Here is a 21,253-nt window from a genome sequence, read left to right as displayed (position 1 = left end):
GCAAGTGAAATTGGAGTAATTAACAAATGAAAAAAAATCAGCGTTACAATTTCGGCTAGCTATTGCCTAATGTTCCTATATGTATATCAATAAGTTCAGGACATATCAATCGGTATTTCTTCAATACAGAACTGCGGTGCAATTTTTTGAACTATTATATGTGACATAGACGGAGTAGGAGTGTTCTCATACTGAAGTATAACAAGGAAAATCCGAATACTTTTACCACATGTTTGTGAATATGATAATGTTTACGTTAAAATGCATGTTCAGTGGTTGTCGTCTGTTTATGTGGTTCATAAGTGTTTCTTGTTTTTCCTTTTTTATATAGATTAAATCGTTGGTTTTCCAATTTGAATAAAATTAGACTAGCAATGTTTTAGGGTCGTTATAGCTTGCTGTTCGGTGTGAGCAAAAACTCCGTGTTGAAGCCCGTACCTTGACCTATAATGTTTTACTTTTATAAATTGTTACTTGGATGGATAGTTGTCTCATTGGCACTCATACCACATCTAACTATATCTATGGAATGGAAGAGAGTAGTTAATCGTTTTTGGTAGAGAAAGGGCTGTGAGTTTTTTACTGTATATTAACTGATATTAACTGATATTCGATTTGAAAATCTGATGTAGGACTATTCTCATAAACGACTAAACAGGAGTTAAGATGTACAGTTTAGTAACCAATAACTAAGAAGTTTTTATGCACATTTTATATTAAAAAATCTTTCAAAAAGCAAAAAGTGTTATTTACAAATGAGCTAGAACTTTCTTTATCCCTGATATATAGCAGGTGATCAAAAGAGCTCAAGTCACTCATCGGGGACATTTAAACTAAGACTCCTTTTTTTGGCTTACTAATTTAATTTTCAAGATAAAAGCTATAACTAATATATTAAGTGAAGAACAAAATGTTCTGCCCGATAATATTTTCGAAATCTGTTCTGGTTGTAAGATAATCAATGAATGTGTTAGTAGATAGACGTTTTTGTGTTCTGTTGAATTGTTACTTTTAAAATTGTTATACGATGATGACTGATGTACCCATATTTTGACTATTTTATTTATTGTGTCTGTTTATATAACGCATCAATGTAAATATAACGGAATTTGATGAGACTGTCATCAAAGTGAGAGGGTTAGCGCTATAAAACCAGGTTGAATCCACCATTTTCTACATTTGAAAATGCCTGTACCAAGTCAGGAATATGACAGTTCTTGTCCATTCGTTTTTGATGAGTTTTGTTATTTGATTTTGCCATTTGATTATGGACTTTCAGAATTGATTTTCCTCTAACTTCAGTATTTTTATGATTTTACTTTTTATGCACTAATATTTACCTGTGTTTATTGTCGTATATTTTTATTTTACCTTTTTACGTTACCGGTTAATTGGAAAATCTTTCGATCAACTTACAGGTTAACTGGTATGAAAGTTAATGTCCATAGAAGATGTACCTTAAAATTATTGAGACATGGTCACTTTTGGCTGTAGGGAATATAAGAATGCCCGACAGAGTCTGGTAAAAATGGGGACATAAGATCTAACACCTTGAGTACACGATATCGTATGTTGCCTTATTTTGTCTAATTTTATGCATAACAATGTAACTTGTAAGGCTAACAAAACATTTGCCCTTTGTTCACCATGCGTATCAATTTCAAATGAATCAATTACGTTATAAATCAATTTAAAATATAATAATTACATTGAATGGAAACATACATCCGAAGATATCAACTTATTGAGAAAAAAGTCAAAGCTTATATAGGTTTTAAAAACAAACGAATATAAGTAATTTTCAAAAGTTATTCTTTCCTGTTTTCTTCTCTTTTCTATTTCCTTTCTGTCTTTGATTGCAAACTAAAACATTAAATAAAATAGTTGTTACTTTAAATTAAAAAAACATCAATATATCAATGACCTTTCAACAAGTATTTTAGCTATACAACTGCATGCAATTATTTGCTGGTTGATCTCTCCGAGTTGCAAGTGTTATTAATGTACCTTTTTGGTTATTTTATATCGATATTGATATATCAATTACATATACGCCTTCCTTCCATTAAATGACATTGATATTTTACTTTTTTATTCCGTTAGTTTTATTTATTTGTTTTCTTTTTTTGGGGGGATATGGCTAAGTTTTTTGTTATTCATTCAGTGTTGAACAGGTATGAATCTGTCTAATAGAAATGCCTCTTCTTCAAATAGGTGACAGTCAGTCCGACTATTGATTGGATGGTTAAGTTCAATTAGGGACCTACATTTAAATCAGAAAGCACGTTTTGTGAAATTGAAATGTCCGCTATATGTAATTAAACAGCAATTACGTTCTAGTCAAAAAGAACAAAGTAACATAGATGGCCATGAATATCTTCAAAATGAGACATTGCTTGTCAAAGAAGACAACCCTGTGGTATTTGGTCGGAATGTTGATATTTTGAGTATTTGCACTAAAAATCTTTTATACTGCACTAAAAGAACAAGATTGAAACGAATAGAAAACAAAACAGGTTTTTAAACTGAAAAAGTAATACTTTAGATTATACAATATAATACTCGTTCGTACTCTCACAAGCATAAAGTTGTTTTTACATTTGTTGACAAACTAGTTGTGCATGCACTTTTAAATAGGCTCACTAAAACCGAAAAAATACTAAAATTTGTATACGTGATACATATTCATACGAGTAAAAAAAGAGGTAAAGACGAATTATGTTGTGTTTTACTGTTGTCTCTCTAGTGTTTACGTGCCATCGTCTTGAATATGTAGATAGTGCGTAATAAATGTTTCCATCATAGGAGTGTAGGAAAAGTTCAATTTATATTGTTTTAACTGTCATTGGTTTGTGAAATACACTGACGAGTATTGTTCGATTCATAAATGAAAATGAAATAATTCGGCTACAGTCTTTTGAATTAGTCTTTTATAGTAAATATGAACAGGATGTAGTATAAATGCGATACACGAATGATTCAACGCCACATAAAGTGATGTATTTTTATAACGTTTATGTTTTCAAAGGGACATTTCTAAACATATAATAAAAAAAATTAAATGCAGACACGTACATAAATACGAAATTTGTATTGACTCTGTAATGGTGTTATTTAATGTATTTTCTACATATGACCAGGTGATCAAAATGGAAGTGTAAATGTAATGGTGTTTTCATTTGTATTTTTTCACCATGTCGTTTTTTTTTTTTTTTTTTTTTTTTCTTTATCATAAATCAAAAGAGTACATAAACAAATCAATTATGTGGTAAAATAACAGTAATATAAGGCAAGATGATATACGACAAAACAGTAATCACACATAAAAACGAACAACATGACACTAAAACTCTGTATACGAACCTCAAGACTCGAGAAAATTTATCTCACAAACGATGAGACATAACACGATATCCAACTAGGCGTACAAATGAAACATCATTACTAAATACCGAGACACATCGCATAGCATTACGAATTTACATTCGGCTAAATGGTCATTTTCGGAAACAGGATCGGTACTTATGAGACCAAACGACGTATATATGAATGATAAACCATAATGTAAGACGCTGTTAAAAAATCTAGTTTAGATCAACCAATTTGTGATCAATTTAAAATATAATTATTACATTGAATGGAAACATACGTCCGAAGATATCAACTTATTGAGAAAAAAGTCAAAGCTTATATAGGTTTTAAAACAAATGAATATGAGTAATTTTCAAAAGTTATTCTTTCCTGTTTTTTTCTTTTTTCTATTTCCTTTCTGTGTTTGATTGCACACTAAAACATTAAATAAAATAGTTGTTACTTTATATTAAAAAAACATCAATATATCAATGACCGTTCAACAAGTATTTTAGCTATACAACTGCATGCAATTTTTTGCTGGTTGATCTCTCCGAGTTGCAAGTGTTATTAATGTACCTTTTTGGTTATTTTATATTGATATTGATATATCAATTACATATACGCCTTCCTTCCTTTAAATGACATTGATATTTTACTTTTTTATTCTGTTAGTTTTATTTATTTGTTTTCTTTTTTTGGGGGGATATGGCTAAGTTTTTTGTTATTCATTCAGTGTTGAACAGGTATGAATCTGTCTAATAGAAATGCCTTTTCTTCAAATGGGTGACAGTCAGTCCGACTGTTGATTGAATGGTTAAGTTCAATTAGGGACCTACATTTAAATCAGAAAGCACGTTTTGTGAAATTGAAATGTCCGCTTTATGTAATTAAACAGCAATTACGTTCTAGTCAAAAAGAACAAATTAACATAGATGGCCATGAATATCTTCAAAATGAGACATTGCTTGTCAAAGAAAACAACCCTGTGGTATTTGGTCGGAATGTTGATATGTTGAGTATTTGCACTAAAAATCTTTTATACTGCACTAAAAGAACAAGATTGGAACGAATAGAAAACAAAAGAGGTTTTTAAGACGCGGTAAAAAATCTAGTTTAGATCAACCAATTTGTGATGAAGTCCGTAAAGTTACGGAGTGTCACTTTTAAACGTTTCTCCTCATAACTCTATTTGAAAAGTTTTAGCAAAAGGAGCATTCCCCTGTATTTAAAGTCAATTAAATGTGAACATGCACGAGCACATCGTATTAATTGAGATATGTAACCACAGAACGATGGTGCAGAGGGTATATAAACTCATCATAGATACCAGGACTAAATTTTATTACAACTTCGTACCTAATTTGGTCTTTTTAACCTTTTTAGATTCGAGCGTCACTGATGAGTCTTTTGAAAACGAAACGCGCGTGAACGTAAATATAAAATTTAATCCTGGTATTTATGATGAGTTGGTTTTACTTGTGGGAAATAGGAAAACTGATAATAGGGAAAATGAACAACGCTTGTTTGAAGTACCATGAAGGTAGGGCCAATTTGTCGTGCTTTTTTCTACAGAAGGGCCAATTTCAAAAAGTGCCGACAGAAAAAATTTGTAACATCGCTAAATTGTACTGATATAGCTCCTAAATAAAACATTATAACCAAGCGTCGCCGTGGCTCTATCAGTAGAGCATGGAACTACTAATCAAAGACGGTTTGACTAATTGTTTGCCACTTATTGCGGACCTGTTTTTGTATTGCTATGAGTTACAATTTATAACAAAAATAAGCAAAGACCCATCGAAACAACATCTGATAAACAAATTTAATAATACTTTTAGATATTTGGATGATAATTTGGCTCTCAATAATGACGACTTCAGTATGTATATTAAAGAAATTTATCCTGTTGAACTTACTTTAGATAAAGCTAATACTAACAATGACCGCTGCCCTTTCCTCGATCTTAATATCTATATCACTAACGGAAAGCTGAATACTAAAATTTATGATCAAAGAGATGATTTTTCATTTCCTATCGTTAATTATTCATTTTTAGATGGTGACGTTCCCTTGTCACCATCTTACGGTGTTTATATATCTCAACTTGTACGATTCGCTCGTGTTTGTAACAATGTTTTAGATTTTAACGAGAGAAATGTATGTATTACTGAAAAATTATTACACCAGTGTTTTCGATATCACAAACTAGTCAAAACATTTACTAAATTTATCATCGGTATAAGGACATCATTCGTAAATATAGCTCAACATGCAGACTTCTTATACGTTCAGGTATTTCACATCCAATTTTTTATGGCAATATTCTTTATAAAGCACAAAGGTGTCAGTATTCACCTCAGAAACTTACAAAACCTTTGAATAGACTTATTAAGAAGGGATATAATTACGATACTGTTGTCAAGTCATTAAAGATTGCATATTTTGGCGTTAATATTGATTCACTTATAGGGTCTTTGCACCGGAACTAAACACTAAACACATTTATTCAAAAACCAGTTGTTGGCATGACACGGGTTATGTTCTTCTCATATATGTTATGATGGTATGATACTAAACCCCTAACGGGAAGGATTGTGCCTGATGTTCATATGATGAAATCATAATCTTTCAGTCAGTTTAATTGAAGTCTGGAGCTGGCATGTCAGTTAACTGCTAGTAATCTGTTGTTATTTATGTATTATTGTCATTTTGTTTATTTTCTTTGGTTACATATTCTGACATCAGACTCGGACTTCTCTTGAACTGAATTTTAATGTGCGTATTGTTATGTGTTTACTTTTCTACATTGGCTAGAGGTATAGGGGGAGGTTTGAGATCTCAGAAACATGTTTAACCCCGCCGCATTTATGCGCCTGTCCCAAGTCAGGAGCTTCTGGCCTTTGTTAGTCTTGTATTATTTTAATTTTAGTTTCTTGTATACAATTTGGAAATAAGTATGGCGTTCATTATCACTGAACTAGTATATATTTGTTTAGGGGCCAGCTGAAGGACGCCTCCGGGTGCGGTAATTTTTCGCTACATTGACGACCTGTTGGTGACCTTCTGCTGTTGTTTTTTTTTTCTATGGTCGGGTTGTTGTCTCTTTGGCACATTCACTATTTCCATTCTCAATTTTATTTGAAGTTGAGGTTCGAATCTCGCTTAGACTTATTGCATTTTTTGTGTTGTTATATTAAATTTTGATGTTTCTGTCATATTTTTTCGGATGTTGGCTTAATTCATAGCGTCATTCTGGTTCATTTTGACTTTATAGTATACTAGTATATAATTTTATTAAAGAAAAAATAATGTATCGCGTATTGTGTGCATTCCCATGACTTTCCATACTCTTGACTTAATTTCTATTCAATGTTTACATTTATTACATATATGCATGGAACAACTGCCGCCAAACTGATGTATGTGCCTGTACATAACAAAAAACACGAACATGTATTATATAGCAATGAAGCTCAAATGCTGCGCGTGTAATATACACATAACTTAAAATGAGGCCATTGTATATAAGTTTTAAAACAACACAAACAATTTTTCGAAACCTTTTTTGAACATGGTATTATGTGTAACAAATGCAGTCAACAGCAATTTTGTCGCAAATTCATGAACTGTGTAAATACTAGTAATGACATTTTTACAACTGTCCCTGCACCAGTACCTAAGTCATCAGAAAATAAAACAACACCACAGAACAAATCAATAACACCACAAGTCATGATTTTATAGGAAAAGCACCAAGAAGCTATTGCATCTGTATCACAACGAAGGGCCGATTTGTTTAAATGTCAGAAAAGGCCGTATAAAATGTGTTAGTAACACAATGTGTTCTATGACGAACTGATGTAAGATGTTCCCCGGTTAAAATATATATAATATTATTTTATCTTATAGCCGATAAACCCTTAAAAGACAAATACAGATATACATATATTCAAAATGAGAAAAACAGCATCCCATTTGAATTTGTTCGATATTATTTGGCTTGTTGACAAGTTACGTGGTATGGTACCTTATGCGCATAAGGTGGTAAAGAATTAAATAAAGTCAATATAAAAAAATCAATAGTCTTGGCCTTGTTTTTGGAAGGAATACCTGTTCAAGGTATACAAATAAATAATGTGACGTATGTTCATGTACTATTATAATAAGCATCTATATGGCTATTTTAAACATGATTTACCTATCTTATTGAATGAAAAGAATTTACGGGAAAATGGCTCTGGCTTTTTGAAATTCTAAAATCGGAATGTCTTTAAAAAAGATATTTTGTAATTATAAACAATGAAAAGGAATGAATCATTTATCTTTCAATATCAAAAATATGCTTAACCCCGCCGTATTTTTGCGCCTGTCCCAAGTCAGGAGCCTCTGGCCTTTGTTAGTCTTGTATTGTTTTAACTTTTAGTTTCTGGTGTACAATTTGGAGTTTAGTGTGGCATTCATTATCACCGAACTAGCCTATATACTTGTTTAGGGGCCAGCTGAAGGACGCCATCGGGTGCGGGAATTTCTCGATGCATTGAAGAGCTGTTAGTGACCTTCCAGATTGACAGTCGATCTTGATATCTATATCACTAATGGAAAGCTGAATACTAAAATTTATGATAAAAGGGATGATTTTTCATTTCCTATCGTTAATTATCCGTTTTTAGATGGTGACGTTCCCTTGTCACCATCTTACGGTGTTTATATATCTCAACTTGTACGATTCGCTCGTGTATGTAGCAATGTTTTAGATTTTAACGAGAGAAATTTGTGTATTACTGAAAGATTATTACACCAGGGTTTTCGATATCACAAACTAGTCAACACATTAACTAAATTTTATCATCGGTATGAAGACATCATTCGTAAACATAGCTCAACATGCAGACTTCTAATACGTTCAGGTATTTCACATCAAATTTTTTATGGAAATATTCTTTATAAAGCACAAAGGTGTCAGTATTCACCTCAGAAACTTACAAAACCTTTGAATAGACTTATTAAGAAGGGATATAATTACGATATTGTTGTCAAGTCATTAAAGATTGCATATTTTGGCGTTAATATTGAGTCACTGATAAGGTCTTTGCATCGGAACTAAACACATTTATTCTAAAAACAGTTGTTGGCATGACACGGGTTATGTTCTTCTCATATATGTTATGATGGTATGATACTAAACCCCTAGCGGGAAGGATTGTGCCTGATGTTCATATGATGAAATCATAATCTTTCAGTCATGTTAATTGAAGTGACAGTCTGGAGCTGGCATGTCAGTTAACTGCTAGTAGTCTGTTGTTATTTATGTATTATTGTCATTTTGTTTATTTTCTTTGGTTACATCTTCTGACATCAGAATCGGACTTCTCTTGAACTGAATTTAAATGTGCGTATTGTTATGCGTTTACTTTTCTACATTGGTTAGAGGTATAGGGGGAGGGTTAAGATCTCACAAACATGTTTAACCCCGCCGCATTTTTGCGCCTGTCCCAAGTCAGGAGCCTCTGGCCTTTGTTAGTCTTGTATTATTTTAATTTTAGTTTCTTGTGTACAATTTGGGAATTAGTATGGCGTTCATTATCACTGGACTAGTATATATTTGTTTAGGGGCCAGCTGAAGGAAGCCTCCGGGTGCGGGAATTTCTCGCTACATTGAAGACCTGTTGGTGACCCTCTGCTGTTGTCTTTTATTTGGTCGGGTTGTTGTCTCTTTGACACATTCCCCATTTCCATTCTCAATTTTAGTCAACAGTATCACAATCAATATTACAATGGGTGGGTGTATTGGGAGGTATATTAGGACATTGTAGCCTGCATCCTGAGAATTAAAGGTTTTCTTCATATAATCATAATACAATAGCTCCTTAGTATTCGGACATATGAAATCACCGTATTTGACCGTATTTAGATTAGCCTAAGACAGAAAAGTCATACGTACCGTAACTTTGGCCAGTTACTCCAGAGTTAAAGATTAATATCAGTAAAACACTGATAAAAATCAGATTGGTAAGTTTTAACATTATTTTCTCGTAATGTTAACAATTATAACGTGTTTTTATACTAGTTGATATACATATCATTTATATATAAGTGCATGACAACTAATTAATTTAAATAAGGAGTAAACAGCGAAAATCCGTAATAAGTTAACATGACAGTGATAACATTTCACTTGTCTTTTTTTGCATGATCCTTTAGAAATGTACAAATCAACACTTGTACCTTTTTTTTATTCTACCATTTATTGTATTAAGGTCGTGCTGTTGTCATAACAGTTGTATATGTCACTGATTGATTGGTTTAGATACACTATTTAGACATCCAAGATTTTTTTTGAATGATTGTTTGACCAACTGACTTGCTATCTTGATAGATCAGCTCTAACCAAAAGTTCAGTGCAAAAGTACAATTTCGTTATGTTAGTGCCCAATGCTATTCAACCTCTTTTTTATTTTTTATTTGTTTGCGAATAGTCCTTGACGAGTCTCTTGTAGACAAAATGTGGTTCTGGCTTACAAAATATGGTTTCTATGCTGAGGTTATTTCTAAGCTAGCTTATATCAAAATTTTATTGTTCTTGTGTACTCATGTATTTTTTTTAAATTTCATAAAATATATTTCTGAAGTTGTTGTCTGCGGTTAGGAATCTGAACAATCCTTTCCAAATTGTTTTTTTTTTCATGGATGTTCCATTTCTTTATAAAATATATGCATTAGAGCCAATTTGTCAAAAGCATATAGTAGTCAGCTGGTCAATCCGCTTTACAACATTTTCACTCTTTGAATTTTACATATCATTTAGAGGATAATGAATCTCGGCATACACATGCATTACTACTACAAATATAAACGGTGTGTCCCGTACTAGGAAGACACAGAACAGTTATAATCATTGTCTAAAAACGTGACATTGTATGCACATCAAGCTTATCTAGTGTTTAATAAGGTGTTTATATGACAGACCTTTCTTGGTATTCCTAATTATTGGAAGTTTTAATATAGACAGAAATAGTATACCTAAAACGACAAAGTTGTTTTTCATTTACCTGTATATATTATGAAAACCGTTTTTTTTAAAGCATTATTTTCTAAGGGTTATATATTTAGCGGTGGTGCTTTGCAATGGCTTTGTTTGACTTGTTTGTTTCCTTTGTGGCCTTGAATGTTTGTCCCTAATATTTTATTAACTATGTATTTACATTGAGGTATCGCAGATCAAGTTTATTCGTTCGTAGTGTGTTAATTTACGTTTTTTGATTGAGTTAAGCCTTCCAATTGATATGTATCGTGTGTTTTCTATGGAGTTATGTTATACTATTGTTTCGGGAAAGGGAGAAGGTTTGGTACCATTAAAACGTCTAATCCCGATACCTGTTCTAATTCAGGAATCTGATGTACAGTAGTTTGTTTATGTAATTTGTACGTGTTTCTCCTTTCTCCTTTTTTATATAGACTTGATCGTTGGTTTACCCGTTTGAATGGTTTTACACTAGTAATTGAGGGGCCCTTTATAGCTTGTTGTTCTGTGTGAGCCACGGCTCCGTGTTGAAGGCCGTACATTGACCTATAATGGTTTACTTTTAAGAATTGTTATTTGAATGGAAAGTTGTCTCATTGGCACTCACACCACATCTTCCTATATCTATTTAACTCAGATACTAAGGTGCAAATGTACTTCGATTATTTATCGATTTCAAACCCCATTTTTATTTGGTAATGAATTATTGCATTATAACGCACAGCCACTTAAATGTTACGCACAAAATTAAAAACCCGTTAGGTTAAAGCCATGGTCAAAATTTTAATAATCCTAATGTTTAGTTTTAGATAAAGTTTCATGTCTCTAGAATAAATAAAAAAAGCCGTCAATATTCAATATGATTGAATTGCCTGTATCATACAAGAAAGGCAATCAAACCGAAAACTTCACGGTAACAAAGTAATTCAGTTTAGTCAGTCCTGTTCATATATACACAAATAACTTTCAGCCCACAAGTTTTAAGAAATAGTATAGAGTCCTTAAACCTGTATAAACAATATGAGTTATCGTGTAGAAGTTTTCTCAAAGAAAAATGTACGTCAAGTAATTTGTTCGATTTAGAAATGATTTGTGAAGTTGTAATTTATTATCTTAAGGAAGTATTCTTCTGACGTTTCAGTCTGGTTGAAATCTCGTTCTGGAATTATTTGTATTTACAATGAACAGATTTTGAGTAATCCAGTTTTCAAATTTTACAACCAATCAAGTCAGTCTTTTAGCCAAAATTTTGCGAAAATGGGTGAGGTGTACAAAACATGATTTTAAAAGAATCATGTACATCCAATGTATTTTTTCAATCATTTAAAACAAAAAAGTTGAAATCATATGCATTTTGTTCTTAAAATTGAGAAAAATCACAAGTTAACAAAATTGACAGCATGTTTAATTTGACACAAAAAAAATCAAAAGATGAAATAACTTTCTTATATTAACACCTATATATAAGTTTTTAAGTTAAATTTATTTAGGTTGGTCCACTTTTTCTTTATTGAAAGTATGAAAAAAAGTTTAATTGTGGAACTGTGATTTTTTTTATCTTTGGTACTTTTGTAGTCTTGAGGGCTCGATTTTTTTGTCGGTGGTTTTTTTGTTTAACTATTTATAGCGTGTTCCATAAGTATTATTAGAGTACATATTATTGTCGTATGTTTAATGATATGGTTCTCACGTTTTTATTTATTTTTTTTGGCATCTGTTGTTCTAGAATGGTAAAACAGAGGATCCGTATCAAAACTCATTTTTGAATTGCAATTAAAACAAAACTTGACGATAATGTTTGGTCATATTTTATTCGTTGTCCCTTGAGGACAGTTTGATAATACAAAAAAAAAATACAGACAACAAACGCACTTTCATCTTGTCTGTCCTTTGCCCTCATATCTAATCTAAAATGTGAAACATGTTTTACTGTAAATATACATATACTTTTGAAAGAAACCCATTGTCATTAAGAAAATTAAAAGTAATGCAATAACATGAATAAGTCAAAAAAGGAGATAATTCATAAGTCTGTCTTAAACACACATTAGCCATATTTGACAACACTTTTTGTATTACTTAATTGTCGTTGTGTATCGAGTTGTGTATCGAGTGCCATGTTTCTTTTAAAACAAAAGAGGGGTAAAAGATACCAGAGGGACATTTAAAATCGAAACGACATGGCAAAACATTGTTTTCAAATAAACCTGATGAGCAGAATTAACAGAAAATGAAATTACAAAAAGAGTAAGATTAAGTGCAGCACCTGTTAACACATTTAAGTATGGACAATATTCAATGATGATTTGTAATAATTTTAAAACAACGTTTCCATTTGTTGTTTCTGCTTTTGACTTCTGAACTCTCAAAACGTTTTCAAAAAAGAAAAAGGACAAGTTGTTTTGTCTCTTATATAGACATTTATTTGATGTAGTCAGCACTGTGTAATGTATATTACCAATGTTATTTCAATTGATCGGGCGAAGCTTACGTTTTAATTTGCATAATAACAGTTTATTTGAAGATGTGCGTGATACGGATGATGACCGGTATAATTATAACTGATTTCAAATTACTTGTCAGTGTCACCAAACGTATATACAAATTAACTGAGTGTATGATATAGGACGAATAACTGGACTCGTCATTCATGAGTTTATCTCGAAACACCTGTCTATAGATGGACTGGTCTTAAATAAGAAAACCGGTTAAACCCCGCCCAGTCAGGTGAACAAATCAAGTAATAACAATGTCTTTTAATATCTTACTAATTATATTGGTGATTGCAAGTTTTATCTACATGTCCGAATTCCTTTTCTGCACTCTTTGCCACAACCAATAGAGCAGCAAAGATATCCTCGATCACAGCTATGAGGTTTGCATAAGATACCACAATGACTTAATCCATACGGCACAGGTGGACATTTAAGTCTGCATGCTTTTAAATTAAAAAAATAATATGTATAAGCACATAATCATACTAATAGCAAAAACAAGTTAATGATAAATAAAACAACCACACTTTGTATATTTATATTACTCAAAAGCAGTTGTTCGTACCTGACAATATTTTCAGTTCATGCAATTGAGAAATGAAACAGAATTAAATGTGTGTCTCAAATGTTTTTAAAAATAATTGAAAGTAACAATAAGAATTCGGGCGCTAATAGCGTTTGTCTGGTTTTGATTTCATCAGGAACACCAGAACCTGAAAGCCATGAAGTTATGAATACATACATTCAATGAGTTCCCACTCAAACAAAATGGCCTATCATTTCAACTAAATTCAATATTTTAAAAAAAGTGAAAAGTCTATAATGTATTATACATGTAACCAACTTAAAATCTAAAATTTTTAAATCATGTTAAACTTATCAGATAATGAAAACAATCCTCACAAAAGTTATGGCCTAATAAACAATTTTAATTTTTTGTGCATTGACTGTAAAAACGTTAGGAGCGTTATGCTCACAAGTAACATATAAATAATGATGCTGTAGGCACTTTGAAATATTCCAGGTTTGTTTGAGAGAGTTGGAAGCTTGATTTCCAAACATTATTTTAATTTAACATTGTGATATAATGACGAAGAATCGTTGGGATAAAATAAAAGTAATTGATGAAAGCGAGTACTTATTGTGAATGGCTGTATTTTACATATGATTTTATTCTTATGTCTGCGTCAATGAAACAGCATCGTGACAACAAAGCAATCTCCCAAACAACCATATATTTAGATACCAACCTACGATAGGTTAGCATTACATTTGATTATGAAACGTATGTTGGTACTTTATTCCAACATATTTGTAATAATAAGTTCTCCTTAACCACATTCTTGGCGACCAAAGTATTACGGTGATTAATATTTTTCATTAATCAATCGAAGATACAAATTACATAATATCCAAAGGAGCAAGACTGGTTGCATCAAAAACTAAATTTGTTCTGGAACGGTAGGAAAAGTTTCATAGTCTTGAATAGGGCAAATTAACATAGACAATTAGTCTGGTATTTTTAGAGTTAAGTCGCTTGTGAAATGTGACACGTATGCCTAGTTCAAAACGCTGAGCGTAAAACTTTAGTTGTTTCAATTTTAGTCGCTCTTTCTCATCATTCCGTTTGTGAAATATTTGTGTGAGGATGGTGTTTGATTGATTTTGAACTTTATTGAAAAGGTTTTCAATTTGCACAAGCACTATTGCAACTAACCAAAACTATTTCTGGGCGTAAGGTTTGTTTGGTCTTTTTGCGAAGTTCCTAGTTTTAAAGAAAGCACAAAAAAAATAAAACTGTTCTATTGTTTTCGGTTATGATATGATTCAAAACTTAGATTGAGTTTTCTATAGTTCTTCTGGATTAAAAAAAAAAAAGAATTACAGATTTTCGTTGCTGAAATTATTGAGATTTTTTTTTCCACTAATGAAATTTTCTTTAACAGATAATAGATCCTAGTATAGTTGATCAATATTATTAGGTCGTGTGCATAATGATTTTTGACAATTGTTTTGCTTCTAAATAGGATAAAACTGAGGGAAAAAAACAAACACTTTAGACATCTCATATTATTAATAATTAGAAAACAGAGAGAACTGAAGGCAGTTTTATGTAATTTTCTTAACGTATTCAAAAGAAAATATATGGTATGGTTTTAAAAGAGTAAAGAATAGTTAAAAAAAGGAACAATCGAACTTTTATACAAAATATATATTATTATTTGATAATAGCGAAAATATAAATGTATATGAAAAGCAAAATTTCTTGTATTTTAATTGTTTGTTTAAAAAATAGTTTGGAACAGAAAATATGTACTTACCAATTCGTAAGCCAGATACTTCAGTATTGACCAGGAATATCAGAAAAGTACTGAAAAGAATCTTACAAGTAATCCTGAACATTCTGTTATCGTTATGTTAACAAAAATACCAATATTCTTATATGATCGTTTATTTATATATAACATTAAAACCTAAATCCTATGAAATAGTGGAATCACTAGAAAATATGCTTTCGCGGAAAATCCGCTTAACCTTCTGGCCGGGTTGATATTCATTTATTCTATTTTTTTAATGAAATTAAAGATTTATAGGGCGTATGTCTAAGCTACTGGTACCACCTGGAAGAAATCAATTACGTTTCTCGTTTTAATCCCCGATTAGAATATACTTTACATTCGGAGCACGTACTTATCATATTGCATAATATTTTGCACTATCAAAATTAAAATTAAATAATAATAACATTTAAGCTGCTTAACGATTTTTGGTCATTAAGCAGTATTTAACGTTATTGTGTTCTTTGTAATGACGTTTAAACATGCAACATCACTTTTAAATGTTTTCTCTATTTACGTTGGTATCAAATGTATAATGCTTTTGCACTGGACGATAAAATATAAAAGTGCATTTGCATTTATTGGTTGGACAATATTGAAACTAGATGATCTCTTGTTCAGAAGGGAAACAAACATTTAACAAAATTAAACATCACAAATTCATGAAATGCAATTTAAATATGTCAGGAATGACCAATGTCGAAAACTCGGACGTCTCACTGTGTATTGGAAATAAATTAGTTTCTTAGACACTATTTAAGTAATGTGTCTTTTGTATTTTATATAGGTTACATTCCTATCTACCATATTGTGTTATAAATAGTGTGATAAGATTTCTAACTCATTGGTGAAACTCTTGCCCCAGAAACTAGGTACCAGTATTTACTAGCCTATGAGTTCGGCCCGTTTTTAAGTTTGGATTACTGTTGCTCAATAGATAGTATACCTTCCTCACAATGCGGATTTTGTTTTTAAGAAAAAGTTATTTCAATTGGATTTTCCTCTAATTTTTCAGGAGACCAGTTATGATTTAGGTTTTAATTTTATGTCTGTTTGCAAACAAATAAATCCATTTTCAGTTGAAAATACGGCCTGAATTGATCGGATTTTCCCTCCGTCACAAATAATTTCTGTTATCTATCATTAAAATCCTTTGAATTTATGGATGAATGTTAACATGATTATACAACACTAATAGAAGTTGGGTCTTACATTCAGATGAAACCTCTTTACTGAAAGCCATGATCTAAAGGTTATTTCAGCTCCGCAATTCTTGTTCAGTATGTAAAAACAAAATCTAATACCATAGTCTATCTCCTATTGAAACGTTTTTTTACTTCACATAAATATAATAAGTATACAGTTTGGTCTACATACCAGATTTGACAGAACATAATTATTCATTTTTTATCCAGAGACGATCAGGATAATTCAACAACGACTCCCATACCGAATAGTCAGCCTTTTCATTCAGTACGTACTTGAACAAAAGAACTATTACAGTTTTTATTCTTCATAATTTTTCTATAATTAAATCACTAATGTGTTTGATATTCAAAAGGAATAGCTTTAGGTGAAATACCACCAAATCATGGTACGTCAAATCCGGTTGTATAGGTCGTACAAAAATATTCCCTAGAATTTGACAATTGTAGGTACGTTGTAATCAATCCTAGATTTTAGTAAAATATTTTTTGGTCATAAACATATATCTTGGGTAATTCAAAGCACCATTATGTTTTTATTTGGGGTTTCTATAGACTATTGTGGAAGCTTGAGGTTACATGGTTACTAAAGCTTGTACACAGGATAAATAAGGGGGAATTTGATTTGTTGACTTCCGGTGATGGCTTATTTCTTATATGCAATAAAATGTCATGTTATTTTTTTTTCTATAGTACTAGACAGGAAAAAACTTTACTTGTGCCAAGTATTTCTTTATTTGAAACAAAAATAAATGCTGCACATTTTTTTGAAAAATTCAAATTAAGAAAAGTCTAATATGGGAAAATTAATGATGGTATCAAACCTAAATTATAGCTACAACATTGTGTGGGTATAACCATTAGGAGACTATATATATACACATATAACCTATAAAAAAGAAGATCAGGTATGATTGCCAATGAGACAACTATCCACAATAGACCAAAATGACACATACATTAACAACTATAGGTCACCGTACGGCCTTCAACAATGAGCAAAGCCCATACCGCATAGTCAGCTATAAATGATAGATGGTTTTAAAACCGTTTTTTTTCTTCTACATTTTACAATGTGAATGTGAAAAAGGTGCAAATTAATAAGACTTTGATTAAGCTGTGTGAACTAGAAATTTTCCAATGATTAGTGTCGGATTGGATAAAATCGATACAATCCCTATATCCCTACAAAGTGATTATAATTAATAGGAGAAATAAAATTAACTTCTGTAGACAAAAACAAACAACATTATTATTAGTGATGTAACACTTTCTAATCTGGATTATATTTTCATTTGTGTGTACCTTTATAGCTTTGAATTCTGATTCATAGATCATCTTTCAATTTAGTTTTCTAACTGAAACTGAACAAATTGTTTTATTGAATCTGAAAAAACTTTTTCCATTAGTTGTTCATCAATGTTTTCCCTCTATAAACAAAGTATTCATTAGGGTTGTATCGATAAAAGACACATATTAATCCTCTTGTCCAGTCGTCTTACATTATATTTGCTCTATGAATATCTTTTTATTAACAACTTTGAGTTTGGTCAGGAAACCTGTCTTGCCAAGAACAGATACATTTATGGTCAAAATATCAGTTAAACCGAATCAATCATGTGCACAAAAGCATATTTTTTTTCCGCTCTCAAACTGTCAAACTCTTGATATGTTGGAAACGAAACAAGACATGAAAATTCACAACTACTTAAGATGTTACACGTAAAAGAAAACATCGTTTAGTACAAATCCTGGTAGAAAACAAAAGATGTGGTGTGATTGCCAATGAGACAACTCTCCACAAGAGACCAAATGACACAGATATTAACAACTATAGGTCATCGTACGGCCTTCAACAATGAGCAAAGCCCATACTGCATAAATCTGTCACTTTAGTGTATACTTGCGTTTGCAATCAATGAATCTAGCTCAGGATGATTTCCTAATAACAATCCAAATAATAAAAGAAATGACAGAAAAGTCAACGAGAAAAGTATAAGTAAGAGGCAACAATCTAAGAATGAACTCATCAGTATATTCCACACGTAAATGTATGAAAGAAAAAACTATTGCAGTCACTGAAGACATTTCTCACAAATTATACCATGAAATGTGACTTTAGGAGATTTATTTAGTAGATTGCGCTTTTCCGGTAACTCGTGCAAATACGCCATTTTACAAAATATGATTTTATAGCAAAATGTGAATCAATTATGGAACGTAACGTGAAATTAAAAACTGGAGAAGTTCAAATAAACAATGTTTGCCTTGAGAAAATGATCAATTTAAACTGCATGACTATTACCATTTAAATGCGTCCAAACTTTTTAAACTCAAGCGCCACTGATGAGTCTGATAGACAAAACATGCGTCTGGTGTATTAACTTGTTCGTTGCTGAAATTGATTGGAAACCCATTGTTTTTCACGAATGACTTCTTCTTTAACAGATAACAGACAAGAACATTATTATTTTTAATAGATACGTCGTGTGCTCAATTTTTTTGTTTACAATTGAAATGGAGGCGTTTATTTGCATCTTAACGAAACACAGGAAAAGTACGATACTTTTGTTAAACTATGAGGAAAATGTTGAAAACAAAACAATCAATTGCAATTTTTGATAAAGAAAAACATTTGTGCACATTCTTATCTAAAAACATGAAAAATATATAAAAAGCAAAATTTCTTTGAAGTTGATTATCTGTATTAAGAATAATTTGGAACATAAATAAACATACTTACCAAATCGTAAGCCAGATACTTCAGTAGTGAAGATAAATATCAGAAAAATACTCAATAGTATCTTACAGATTAACATTCTGCTTTTGTTATGGTACAACACATGTGATAAACATAACAAGTTTCCTTTACGATTGTTTTTATATAACATGTATAACATACACAACTAAATCATGCCTAACAGAAAAATAAACCTAGAAAAAATGTTTCCGGTAAATCCGGATTTGGTTAACCTGCTTGTATGACATTCATGTATCTTTTTGTTCATGTACGTACATATTAATCGGTTGTTGTCAACATTAGGGAACAAAACAATAAAGCTTTTTCTTGTTTTTCTTGTTTTTCACCGAAACTCTCTGACCACATTTATTACGTATCTTAATAAAGAAGTCTCTCTTTTTATTCATACATTTCAATATAATTTGCTTTTTTTTTTTAATCTTTTAGCACAAAATATCTTTATAGAAAAAGGTCTTGATTAAGGTCATAACTGACTATTGACCTTTTTTTTTTAAGTATGTTCACATGGAAATTACTATAGAATCCATGTGTCTATCACTAACTGTTTTCGAGTAATATTCATCCGAAAATTAAGAATAAAATAAATCACATAATTATGTTTCTATAGTAACCTGCATAGGTAGATATAGGTTGCTTACTAATCCGAATAGTAAGTTCTAGTTCGTCAGACTTAAACGAATATAAATTATTTATTTAATAAAATTCAACAAAGGTATCAGAAATAAGCTCTTCAGGTATTAAAATTTCTTATCGAATGTTAAATTGAACCTATTAGTCAGTGATTGTCGTGTGTTGATGCGGCTTATACATGTTTCTGGTTTTCTTTTATTTTTATAGATGAAACCGTTGGTTTATCCTTTTGAACTGTTTTAAAAACCTGCATTTTGAACTCTGCATAGTTTGCTGTTAGGTGCGAGCTAAGGTTCTGTGTTGAAGGCCGAGCTACAATGGTTACATGGGACATTTTGATTGGGATAGAGAATTCTCTCATTGACACTCATACCACATCTTATTTCTATTTTTCGTAGAATACATTGAGAACAGGATTATTATTGCTTTCATATGTTTTTGTTAGTTTAAGAGCAATACAGAGAAGCGTTTGGCATGCACCGAATTTATACCTTCTATTACATTTTAGAAAAGATGACACATATTAAAATGTTATCTTGTAAGTATTCCGCCAGTCAGGGTTGGCAAAGTATAACCAGAACGTGAATTCCCGGTAGGGAAAACCCGGGTTTTCCCGGGCTTGGCAATACTCCCCGAAATGGGTATTCTGGGCATTACTGGTCAATATGATTTTTTCACTTTATTTTAACACAAAATGTAAAGACTTGTTGTAGGTTCATAGTGTTAAAGCTGAATATAACCATGTTATACAGATAACCATTGCCACTGACAGTCATTTCTAGAAGAGTTAAAATTCAATTCTATTCTCCTAGAAAACAAGATTTGCACATTTAATTTCATAAGAATACCTTGTTAATTACAAAGCATTGTTTCAAGAATCAAAGCGTTGCAAAAAATAAGAATTTTATTGCAGTATTTAAGTGAATTGTTAATTTTAATTGGTATACATTCGTATTGCTAAATAAACACTCTAAGGGGTCATGTCATTAACGCTTATAGAATTGAAAGGGCTGATTATTGTTACATATTAAACAAATCTGGGTTCTTATCTGAATAATTACTTATTAATTAGTGACAGTACATTTACATTGATTTAATTTTTCTGACATGTAATTGTTAACTTTTAATAGGAGTTACATGTATATGTTTTGAAAAATGGGGTTTTGTTTGCTTTATATTTACAGTTTGACCAATCTAGATAAACAATAGAGGTTGTAAATATCTTAAATGTATTACAGTTGTGTTTGATCACTGAATCCATATATAAAGTTCAGACCAGTATTTTATATTACCCAGTATTGCCCAGTAATACCCGCTAAAACCCAGTAAAGCCGGGGTTTTCCCAGTATTTCCAACTGGGCTGGGCAATACTACCCGGAATATGCCAACCCTGCCGCCAGTGGACACGTTTGAAGCCTTACTTTGGCATCAGAGATATAATTGTGTGT

The 21,253-nt window shown here is 31.3% G+C and overlaps 1 protein-coding gene across 1 annotated transcript; it reads right to left on the bottom strand.

Annotated features, from left to right (window-relative positions):
- Nucleotides 1-12,167: 12,167 nt before the first annotated feature.
- Nucleotides 12,168-17,151, bottom strand: LOC139527819 (uncharacterized). The gene is made up of 3 exons (XM_071323497.1): nucleotides 15,192-17,151; nucleotides 13,144-13,313; nucleotides 12,168-12,282 (listed from the first exon to the last, which is right to left on the bottom strand). Exons 1-2 carry the CDS (start codon nucleotides 15,271-15,273, stop codon nucleotides 13,168-13,170), a joined length of 228 nt encoding a protein of 75 aa, XP_071179598.1. The 5' UTR covers nucleotides 15,274-17,151; the 3' UTR covers nucleotides 12,168-12,282; nucleotides 13,144-13,167.
- Nucleotides 17,152-21,253: the final 4,102 nt, after the last annotated feature.

This window comes from Mytilus edulis, chromosome 6 (assembly GCF_963676685.1).
Source record: "Mytilus edulis chromosome 6, xbMytEdul2.2, whole genome shotgun sequence".
Classification (NCBI taxonomy): Eukaryota; Metazoa; Mollusca; class Bivalvia; order Mytilida; family Mytilidae; genus Mytilus; species Mytilus edulis.
The sequence above is the reverse complement of the archived record's forward strand: the minus strand, read 5'-3'. Positions and strand labels throughout refer to the sequence as shown.